Here is an 11,557-nt window from a genome sequence, read left to right as displayed (position 1 = left end):
ATTCGTAGCTCAATTTGACCAACGGATTCGTGTTCCTGGGGTCCAAAATACATTATAAAAGCATCGTACAACCGATTTTAAAAATACTTCATTTTTGCCCCGAAAATCACGTTTTTTAAATAGAGTTTAATAAGGGTTTATAGGTTTTTCTTTCGTATTTTGAGCTCAGGAATCCGAATTCACGAGTTAAATTGACTATCTATGAATTGATTGAGCTATCACTAATTTTTGCTAATAAATCTTAATCGATTTCTCGATGTTTTTCGCAGTAGCTGAACAACCCAATATTTTGTTAATGAATTGAATTTTGAAATTGTTTTGTTTGAATACTGAAAATTTATAAACAGCCGTTCCACGTTCGTCAATCCAACGCATACGCGCTTCCAATTTTATTCCTTTGACACGTTTCGCCATTTTTATATTAAAAAGAACTCATCTCGCTGTTCTTACTTTGACGCAGGTAAAATATAAGGGGTATTAAAATACAGAGTAATAAGATGTCAATTATCTTCAGTCATGTATTTGCTGAAAACTTTATTTCATCTGTATTTGACGCGCGGCAGCTTTTCTTTTTTGGGAAGGGTGATGAGCGGGAAATGGGAAGGGGTCTTTGAAATATACGTAAATATTTTTTAATCCAGAAGTTAGATTGTATATTATACGTAGGAATTTATAGATTTGAAAAACAGTTTGATACTAAATTTTGCGACTCGTCGTTTCTCGACAAATACGAGAAGACTAGATCATAAAGATTTTTCTTCTTTCATTTGGTGAATGCGCAACGCGAACAACAAAGAAACGAAATACTTACAAATATCTGATTCAATCCCATTTGCCCCCAGAATTTCTGACGTCAAATTTCGTCTGTCCCTATACCAAGGACTCAACGAATCGCAGAATAATTTCGACTATTCTTGGAATCTGAACGAGCCATTTTCAGAGACCGAATAAAAAATAGCACGAAGCAAAGAAATACAAGAGAATGTCAAATTGGAAATACCTGCAATGGTAAGCTGAAGAATAATATAAAATAAAATTGAGGAAAGAGATGAGGAAAAATCAAACAAACAACAAACAACAATGCATCAGATGGTAAACAGAAATGTTTTTTTCTTCTTTATTCCATTTTATTTTCTACATCGAGATCGTCGTCGTCGTAACCGGTAGCAACTGCAGACGTGGTACTATCTGCTCTCGTGGTCCAGCAACAGCATCACCATCACCACCATCGGCAGCAGCAGCAGCAGCAGCAGCATCAGGAACGGCAACGGCTGAGGCTGCGCGGAAAAATCGATAACAGAAACGTCGGAGACGTTGGGAAAACGGCGGCGGTGGGTGCAGGAAGGTACAGGAAGAGAGATGTTGGCGAGGGGCGAGGGGGGCAGGAGGAAGCAGAGGAGGAGGAGGAGGAGGAGGAGGAGGAAGAGGATTTACGGTGCCGAGAGGCTAACAGAGAGGGTGAAACAGTCACCATCGAACCGGCAACCGGAACAGAACGAATTTGGTCCCTTGTTAACGCGGGCATTTCGAATTTAATCATTGCACCAATGATCTAGCGTGCGTTTTTATTTTTTCTTCTACCTCAATCACAGATACATACGTAATACATAATTTTTTTTTCCTCTTTTTCGAAACAGTTATACTTTGCAATTCATATGGATGAAAGATTGGATCTTTATTTCATTTTCATTTTCAATCTACATCCTTCTTTGAAATTAAATAACTTACATTAGCATACGCATATACATACCATAATCATAGATATAAGCATGGCGTTACAAATGTTCGTTTTATTTGATTTGGTTTTATTTTCATTATACAAATTTCAGATCATCTACACATTTTGGGCACGGATAGCATACGGACAGACACATCCGGATTCATTACTGATTATAACTGTGAGTTTATACGCTTCAACATTTCTACAATAAATACTACAGTGGTACGTGCAGACGTGCGTATAGTATTTCGCGCATGTGTCCGTCTGGTTATAATGGAACGTGTAAATATGCGGCGGATCGAATAGTCCTCAGTATCTACGAAATTCGAGGAGGAAGTGTCTCGGTCAAAACATAAATCCAAAATAAAACCAAACTAAATAACACAAAGAATAAACAGAAACAAAAATAAAAAAGCTAAACGTAAGTAAAAAACCACCGAATAGCAGAGAAGAATCATTGTTGTAAATTAGATTTTTTTGAACATTTCAAATCGAACATCAATTATTATTAAATTATTATATTTGGTCAAGAGTCGAACCGACTCATTTCAATTTTCATCAATGTTGATATTACCATTGTCATTCTTTTGGTTTGAATTTTTTTTAGTACGATTTGAGTTTTTCTTTCATAATTATATTCATACGATATTTGTAGGGAAAGCGTAAAATTTGAACCCGATATTCTACGCAGTCAAAAGGGATATGCAAAAATTTCGAATACGAGCAAAATAATAAGAAAAAACGACCGAATAATTTAACGCAGGTATTGAAAAATAATGCATCGGAATCGGTTGTAATTGCTGCAACAGACCAAATTCTGATATTAGGTATACGGGAAAAACCGCAGATCGATTTACCGATTTCACTACCAGCTTGTATAGGCAGTACGTAACGTACCTAGGTACAGGTTTATGTATATTTGCGTATATATCTAACTTTAATTAAAAATTCATACAATATACATATGTATACATGCAGGGTATACCACGTATAGTATACGACCCTGCAAAATCGAAGCTCGTACACTGCGGTTTTGGATAAAAAATAAATTGACGAACAAAAAGAAAAAAAAAAAAATCAACAAAGCAACAAGATGGAACAGAAATGAAAGCATCAGACGTAGTCTCTATACCTATACAGGTTGTACTTTATAACGAGGAGTATTGAATCTCGAAGCATATTTCTGTTATAACATAGAGGGAACGGTTGAGATAGCGAAAGAGTTAACGAGGAAGTGGAGGAACAGGAAGAGGAAAGGTAAAGGAAAAGGGAAAGGGAAGATATATTGCAAAAAGGGAGAGAGAGAGAGGGATCGAGGGGGACGAGGATAGATAGATAAATTTATAGCATAGATACGACGTGAGAAGAAAAAAACGTAGTTTAGCGTCATATAATTCGTAAGAACTGCAAAGCGATGGAGAACAATTTTGACACATCGTAAAAACGCCTCGGATTATCCGTTACAATTTACTTGGCGATTATACGAATTCCGTACAGAGTGAAATTAAACCTATACAAAAATCTTCTATAATAAATATCCGTACCGTTTGTCATTCGACTCATAATATCAGAGCGTACAAAATAACGCGTACGTTAATTGATCAATTATTACAAAGTGATTATGATTAGTGTTATTAAAAAAAACAATTAACAACTCTCAAATTAATAGAAATAAATTCTTCGCAGATTTACCATTAAAAGAAACCTATAAAAAAAAAACGAACCCTGGACATTGGTTTGGAGAGGAATAAAAAGTGATGCAAGAATAACATATATACGTTATGGAGAAGAAGCAGTTTGTAATTGGAAGATGAAAACTTTGTGACTGGGAGACGAGAAGAAGGATAAGAAGAGGAACGAAAATAAAAAGAAATTAAGATACAAGATAAATATGAAGGGACCCTGATAATCATGAACGCAGTCAGACCTGCAGGATTCCTGCAGGAGGTGTGGGAGGAACACCTGAACCCGGAGGTAAGACTTTCCGAGTAATTATATCCGTGTACATATAACATATCGAGAAATCTGTTCTACAATGTTCTGGTTTCTTGGTTTTTTTCGGTCTCACTTCATGTTTTTCTTTCTCTCGTTCAGAAATGCAATAGAATAAGAGAACAAATGAAACGTAAAGTAGGAAACAAAGTATGTTTATAATTATACTTGTATAGTTATTTTATTTTCTCGTAAAAACGCCGATAAAGTTTAGATTTTGTATAATATAATCGCGACGCGCATGATTTCGCAACAGATCCATAACCCTTATAACCCGCCACAGCGGATATTTCGAAGTTCGAGTTATACATACATAGGTAACCATAAGTATGGATAAATAATGATAACACTCGATGGAAAAAGTTTTCCTATCGACTTTTATATTATGACCACGTGTTCGAACATTTTTTCCTCCACTTTTTCTCTCTCTCTCATCTATACGTAATTGTTGCAAGTTTAGCGGGGAGGAAAAAAAAAATCAAAGTAAAGCACATTTAAAATCCTCCATTGAGAGAGTACAATACTTGAGAAGGTATTACCCGCACTACTACACGTACGTACCGTGTGAAGACTTCCTTTATTCTTCATTTTATTTTACTTGATTTTTATTTTTTTCTTATTTCCGTTCAACTTTTCATCTCCACATTCTTTTTTTCCTCCTCTGTTTTTTTTTCGGCTACAGTACGGAAGGGCTGCTTTTATACATGTCAGGATGAAAAAGGTGGGTTGGAAGGGGTTTGAAAATTAGTGAATGGTTTCGCGGAGGGCGCCGGGGCGTCCGAGTCTTTATATAATTCTAAAGCAAGTGTTTGATGTATAATATGAGCGAGAATTACACTCGAAGAACGCGACAGTAGAGGAAGAAAGGAAATATTTTGAAAAAAAAAAACATAAAAATTCAAATAAAAAGGAGAAACTTGACGAAAGAAAAATTAATAAGTACGCGTGCAGATTCTTCGATAATTTGCGTGGGTGATCAAGAAGAATGAAATTCAAATAAATTAAAGCCGCCAACGTTTATTCACTCATTTATTTATCGTACAATGAGTTGTTTTCTATCCTCAAAGCGAAAAAAACTGAATCAGTAGATAATGAAATAACGAAATGAATCCTTTGATCGAGTCGCTGCAACTGTACACAAGATGTACGCGTAGCGTATAGATGAGTAAGTAGAAAAGGTCGGCGTAAGGTCAGACGTACAGTAGACACTCAGTATGCTCAGTAGTGCGGACCGCGCGCGACGCCTTTTTCTACTAATTTTATGAAGTATTTATTTTTTGATTCTTCTTTCTATTTAATTCTTTCTTTCCTATTCTCTTCTTAGTCAAACTTTCCCAATGTTTTATTATTCGGATAAAAGTGAATGAAAAATGAACGAAAAATAGCTTGTAACCAGTTTGTTACGTTACGATACAAGTAATATAATATTATATTCAAAAAATCCTCTGGTACGACACCATCTGAAACCCTCTTATATACATGCATTGTCTGTATTTCATATACATGTATATACACGATATTTGGCCCTCTTGAATCACTTATATACTTATATAGCCACGTAGACCTGTGCAGTACTTGTCGCTGAGATGAGGGGCTTTATCGCACACGCGACACAAAGTTTTTGAATTGACCTTTTCACCCTTTATGAAGTACCACAATTTTTATTCGTAAATGTATACTGTTTACATGTACACGTCAATCGCGACGTTTTATAACAACAATAATAATAGCGGTAATAATATCGTTTCATCTTCTTGAAAAGAAAATAAGAGAGAAAGTAAAATAACGAAGAAAAAGAAACGAGAAAAATCAATCGAAACTCGAAACTCTTGGATCAGAATTTGAAGCATAGGCACTTTTCTCCGATTGTATTTTTCTTCCTTTTTCTTTCGACTGTTTTAGTGATATTCTTATGTACACGTGTCACCACCCATTCTTATATTTTTCCATCTCATGACTGTATTTTTTATTTTTAGTCTTTTTTGTTATCCGCCACGACGCCTCAGGTAATCCCGGCTTTCGGCGACGACGTTCTCGCGGATGTCGAGAAGCCGGGTCACGGGGATCTCGTACAGTATGTATATGGTCCTGGTGGGTCATGAATTATTATCGAAAAATATAACGTATCGTACACACAGCTATAGGTATATACGTATAGGTACGAAGTGCAGGAGGAAAATATTTTTCAAAAATTTTTAAATAAAACACTGAGAGAAAACAATGCATCGACCTTACGAGTATGTATGTGTATGAGTACGTATATTAGGGTAGGCATGGGGGCAGAATTCGTACCTTGTAAAAAAAGAAAATTTTTCAAATGTGGAAAAAATTTTTTACTTGATATTTTGAGGTAGCCCACTCGTTTTTTGAATAATTAATTAATCAAGTCTGAATTAATCAATATCTAAAAATTGTCGATTGTGATTGTTTTTTACTCGTTCACTGTTCAAAATTTTTTTCCTATTATTTTTGTAATTCAAGTATAAAATCAAAAAATGACATGCTCTTATTTTTACTTAGAATTGAAGTTGAGTCGGGGAGCCCGAGCTTTGCTGGAGTCTGGTAGCCAGGAGCGTAGCGCTTTGTTGTGAGACGTCACCTTGGGGGCTGAGCAGAGGTGACGCCCCAAAACAAACCGCGCGGCCGTGGCTACCTGACTCCAGCTAAACTCGGGTTTGCTGGTGAATTGAGAAGTTCGAATATTTCGACCCATGCATGAATTGCGATGAATCAAAGTGGGTCTACGACTAAAACCACTCGATATGTCTTATAATTTTTCTGCTCCCAACAGCGAATAATTGATGATTTACTCTATCGATTGCATGAGTAAATGATTTTGGCTTTCAGATTCGAATTCCTGAGCTGATTATACGTGAGATTACCCTTGAAAAGCCAAAAAAAAAATCGATTTTTCAGCAAACAGAAAATCGATTTTTGGGCCAAAAGTAAAGTAGTTTAAGAATTGATTGCAATACACTTTTCCGACGTATTTTGACCTCAGGAATCCGAATCTGAAAGAAAATTTGACCTATCTCTAAGATTGACCAAGTTATCGCCAATTTTCAGCTTTTTGGGGTCAAAAATAAAAAATTGATTCTTTAAGCTATTTAAATGTAATTTGAGCTCAGGAATCCTAATCTGGGAGAAAAATTGAACTATCTTCAAAATTGACCGAGTTATCCCCATTTTTTCGCATTTTTTGGCATAAAAATGGAGATATCTCGAAGGGAAAAAATCGTAGCTCAAATTGGACAACGGATTCGTGTTCCTGAGGTCAAAATACATGAGAAAAGTGCCATACGATCAATTTTAAAAAATAAAAATTTTTGGCCAAAATTTGAGATTTTTCCAAGGGGTACCCCTTACGATTTTTTCAAATTTTGACCAAAAATTTTTATTTTTTAAAATTGATCGTATGGCACTTTTCTTATGTATTTTGACCTCAGGAACACGAATCCGTTGTCCAAATTGAGCTACGATTTTTTCCCTTCGAGATATCTCCATTTTTATGCCAAAAAATGTGGAAAAATGAGGATAACTCGGTCAATTTTGCAGATAGATCAATTTTTCTCCCAGATTCGGATTCCTGAGCTCAAATTACAGTTAAATAGACTAAAGAATCAATTTTTTATTTTTGACCCCAAAAAGCTGAAAATTGGCGATAACTTGGTCAATTTTATAGATAGGTCAAATTTTCTTTCAGATTCGGATTCCTGAGGTCAAAATACGTCAGAAAAGTGTATTGCAATCAATTCTCAAAATACTTTACTTTTGGCCCAAAAATCGATTTTTTGTTTGCTGAAAAATCGATTTTGTTTTGGCTTTTCAAGGGTAATCTCACGTATAATCAGCTCAGGAATTCGAATCTGAAAGCCAAAATCATCTACTCATGCAATCGATCGAGTAATCATCAATTATTCGCTGTTGGGAGCAGAAAAATTATAAGACATATCGAGTGGTTTTAGTCGTAGACCCACTTTGATTCATCACAATTCATGCATGGGTCGAAATATTCGAACTTCTCAATTCACCAGCAAACCCGAGTTTAGCTGGAGTCAGGTAGCCACGGCCGCGCGGTTTGTTTTGGGGCGTCACCTCTGCTCAGCCCCCAAGGTGACGTCTCACAACAAAGCGCTACGCTCCTGGCTACCAGACTCCAGATAAGCTCGGGCTCCCCGACTCAACTTCAATTTTAAGTCAAAATAAGAGCATGTCTTTTTTTGATTTTATACTTGAATTACAAAAATAATAGGAAAAAAATTTTGAACAGTGAACGAGCAAAAAACAATCACAATCGACAATTTTCAAATATTTTCTATGATTTTTTATTTTTATGATTTTATGATTTTTTCTCAGTCTAAGAAAATGAAAAAAAAAATGTTTTTTTCAACCCACCCTAACGTATATGCCTAGTAGCATGTACATAGGTACGTAGATTGTATGTAGACCTCTATATATTTATATAATTCAAAAGACGCAAGGGTAATCGACCGCCAAAAGCTATACTCCCGGCCATCTTATGTACATACATACCGTAGACATAACACTGTCAAAATGGAAGGGGAGGCGAAGGGGCCGACAGAAAACCACGAACCACCCTATGTAAGTTCCCGTATATCTACCCATTTTCGAGATGCTTCAACAACCCCCGGAAATAACGTCGTCGTCGCGCCAAGCTCGGTTATGGCCATAACAGTTCTTTCCTTATTTCTAAGATAGGCATAAACCATGAGCACACCTTTAACCACCCCCTATAACGTCGTAATAAAAAAATATAAAAAATATAACGTTACTTCGCAGTGTATAGGTATATATTCTTTCGTCGTTTCATTTTCTTAGCTTATTTCTCTACGTTTATTTTTCTTATTTATTCATTAATTTGTTTTTCAAGTATTTTTCTTCACGAGGTTCTTCTGGTTTTTTAAAAAAAAATTGTGCAAAGACGTATCGAGAAAATTTAATATCCGTATCGGTAAAGCGGATATCATCGCAATATCGACGCTCTGAAAAACTATTTAGGTACAATAACGACGCTGCAGAATAACGCGAATGGCGTTTTTCGCTGGTAAAATTCTAAGTTACGATCGGAATATTGGAAACAGTCGAGTGACGGATGTATTTCGGTCGTAGCGTATCGAAAGTCAATAAATTCCACTTTATATCGTTTATTCTTAGCGTCTATACATGCAGCTAGTGACGATCCCATGCCTCGTGCGCTCGCGTTCAATTTCTCTCCTCTTTTTTTTTCCATTATAAATTTTCGTATCACGGGGAATAAACAATTATTTTGTGCGTATGTTGTATGGATATGTATTGTACGTAATTTTCTCTTTTACAACAGGTTCGTTGTTCGACGTATTTAGGGACGACGATGCCAACTTCAAAGGGTTGTTGTTTTAAAATGGCACAGAGATGGTGGAGCTGTCAAGCTAACATGGCGAACTGTCAATGCGGAACAATGATAAAGCATCTGGTCGGTTGTCGTTTGTATCACCGTGATCATCGTCATCAAGAAGAACAAAACGAAGCTGAAATATTGTCAATAATTTGTCTGCAGTCGATCGTAAGGGAGGGATTAGTTACGATAGTTGAAAAACGATTATCGTCAAAGCCTGAAGATGAATTTCCAAATGGAAATATTCTTACGAAAACTGAACTGCGTTCCAGAAATATCACGAGAAAGTCAGCCAATGGTTTTTTAAATCCAAATTCATCGTACCCACGGTACGTAGAGGAATTTTCCTATCCCTACAAAATGACATTCATTCGTCGATTATATTTTATGTAAACGAGGAAAAATATTTTCTTATTTTCTTTTCCAGTATCCCCTGTAACCCATTCGATTATTGTAAATTCAACGAGTAAAATGAACAGGCGGGAAGATCCGCTTTTGCGTCAGCATCGCAGCAGATTGATGCAGTTGGTTGAAGTTACGAACATCAGACCAGGTCGCGGAAACGGAAAACGTCGGGGCCAGAGAGCCGCGCAGGGATCCAGTCCCGGGTAGGTTTGCGTTTCTCCGCCGTACGAAACTAAGAAAACAAAGACAAACCGACGAGGGAGTAAAATTTCATTCGATTCGATTCACGTATGGGTCTTTTATTTTTATCAGCAACGCTGGAAACGGTGGATCCGGCAGCAGAGTGACTCTGCAGGACATCGTGAGGAGCGATCCAGGCTACACGTCGAATATAGAACACCTGGTGTTTCCCGAAAGAAAGAATAGCAACCCGAACTTGGCTCCCGGAGGAGGCGTTTCACCGCCCGCCAATAAAATTAAGGGAAACAATAAACCGGGAAATTTGGTAACGGCTAATTCTCTGGGAAGAACAAATTCTTCTTCCACGTCTTCCTCTGGTATGTCACGCATCGCCGAAGTTTTCGCTCGTCATTACGCCCGCGGCTCTTCTCAGGATTCCAATTCTGCCCTGCAGACATCCAGAAAAAATCACGTGAACGTAAGCTCCTAGTTTTTTTGTTCACGTCTTGCCACAGGAAATTCCTCTTGAAAAAATCTCTCTCCCGTCTTTCCCGTGAAGAAAAAGAGACAACGATCGAAAGAGGGAGGAAAAGACGACGTGTAACCCGTGAAATTATTACAGAGCGCTTCCCTGGACAGCGGGGTTACCGGAAGCGTCAGACAGCAAATTCCCGCATCTTCTGGAACGAGCGGTTCGGGTACCGGTAGAGGAACGAACGGAGATCGTGGTCGATGGCTTTCAGCGGGTACTAAGAAATCCCAGACTTCTCATTCCCAACAAAATCCATCTCAGCCGGCTCGACAGCACTCTGCAGAGGACGGTCTGAGCAGTCGAGGGGACAGCAGCGGTCCCCATAAGGCCCCACGGCGTCAGCTCAGTCCCTCCGTGGACCCCGTCGAACACTCGGCCACGCCGATCGCACCGCGTTCCTCCGAAAGGTAAAACACAGAGAGAACAGTTTTTCAAAAGATTGCGAAAAACAGTGCAAAGAAAGAGAAAGTATGTAAAAAAAAGTGCTTTTAGTTTGCTGTTTTTTGCCGTTCTTGTTACTTTATGTTTTTTTTTTTATAAAAGACACTGTGAAGTGTGGACACAATTATCGGTACTGTGGACCGTCTGAATGGATTTAAAAATGTCTTCAAGGAGGTAATATCGTTATTTAGACTAAAAATCGGCGAGTAATTCGATTAGAAAATTAGCGGGAGACCAAGGAAGGGAAAAGGAATGTTTCCAAAAATTTTATTCAAATTTTATTTCATCCGTTTTCACACCTGCGATGGTAGAACTAGTTTTCGCGTTTGGATTTCTTTACCGAATTTATTCGTTGTCCGAGTACGACAGAAATCACAGCGACGGTTCGGATCGCGTAAGATCAGAGATCGCATCACATCATCCATACCTGTAAATCGCTCGTAACCGCTTACGGAGGAACGCAGGCGGACCAGCACTATATTTGGAGCTGAGACTGTGTCGTCGATCTCGTTGATCCCCACCTTAGAAATAGGCACGACCTCGTCAGGGTCCTCGGCCCCCGTTCGTTAATACTGTTTTCTTTTTTTTTTTTTTTGCCTTTTTCTGTTCCTTTTTTTTTTTTTTTTTTTCTAGAATTTTAATTCCCAAACGCCGCAAGTGTAACGGCGATATTGTTCCCCCTCCCCCCCCTTCGTTTTTTAATCGAACTCACGTGCGATATAATAAACCAATAAATGTCAAGATCGTTAATGTTATTCGAGTCAGGAATTTAAAACGGATCACTTTCCTTATCCGGACAACTCGAGGCTCTCCCTCTCGTTTTCTGATAGAGTTAACGTGGAGGGAGAGGTCGAAAATGAACCGAATTTTATGGCACGATCGAGATTCGGTG

The 11,557-nt window shown here is 37.8% G+C and overlaps 1 protein-coding gene across 10 annotated transcripts in view; it reads left to right on the top strand.

The window, feature by feature from the left end:
• Positions 1–11,557, top strand: part of LOC105693719 — a 36,242-nt gene that overhangs the window by 3,636 nt on the left and 21,049 nt on the right. For 6 of the 10 annotated variants that reach the window (XR_001103483.3, XR_001103486.3, XR_007279514.1 and 3 more), the window contains 10 exons: positions 843–1,008; positions 1,145–1,557; positions 1,830–1,898; positions 3,407–3,694; positions 5,689–5,786; positions 8,187–8,314; positions 9,054–9,436; positions 9,535–9,715; positions 9,825–10,170; positions 10,315–10,631. Coding sequence is in view for 1 of the 10 variants with exons in the window: in XM_012413826.3 (XP_012269249.2) it covers positions 9,579–9,715; positions 9,825–10,170; positions 10,315–10,631 (800 nt within the window). In the remaining 9 variants the exon portion in view is untranslated. Of the gene's footprint in view, positions 1–842; positions 1,009–1,144; positions 1,558–1,829; positions 2,142–3,406; positions 3,695–5,688; positions 5,787–8,186; positions 8,315–9,053; positions 9,437–9,534; positions 9,716–9,824; positions 10,171–10,314; positions 10,632–10,689; positions 10,840–11,557 lie in introns of those variants that run through there. The other 4 variants (XR_007279512.1, XR_002306120.2, XR_001103484.3 and 1 more) reach the window with 4 other exon arrangements.

Source organism: Athalia rosae, chromosome 7 (genome assembly GCF_917208135.1).
Source record: "Athalia rosae chromosome 7, iyAthRosa1.1, whole genome shotgun sequence".
In the NCBI taxonomy this organism is placed as follows: Eukaryota; Metazoa; Arthropoda; class Insecta; order Hymenoptera; family Athaliidae; genus Athalia; species Athalia rosae.
The sequence above is the reverse complement of the archived record's forward strand: the minus strand, read 5'-3'. Positions and strand labels throughout refer to the sequence as shown.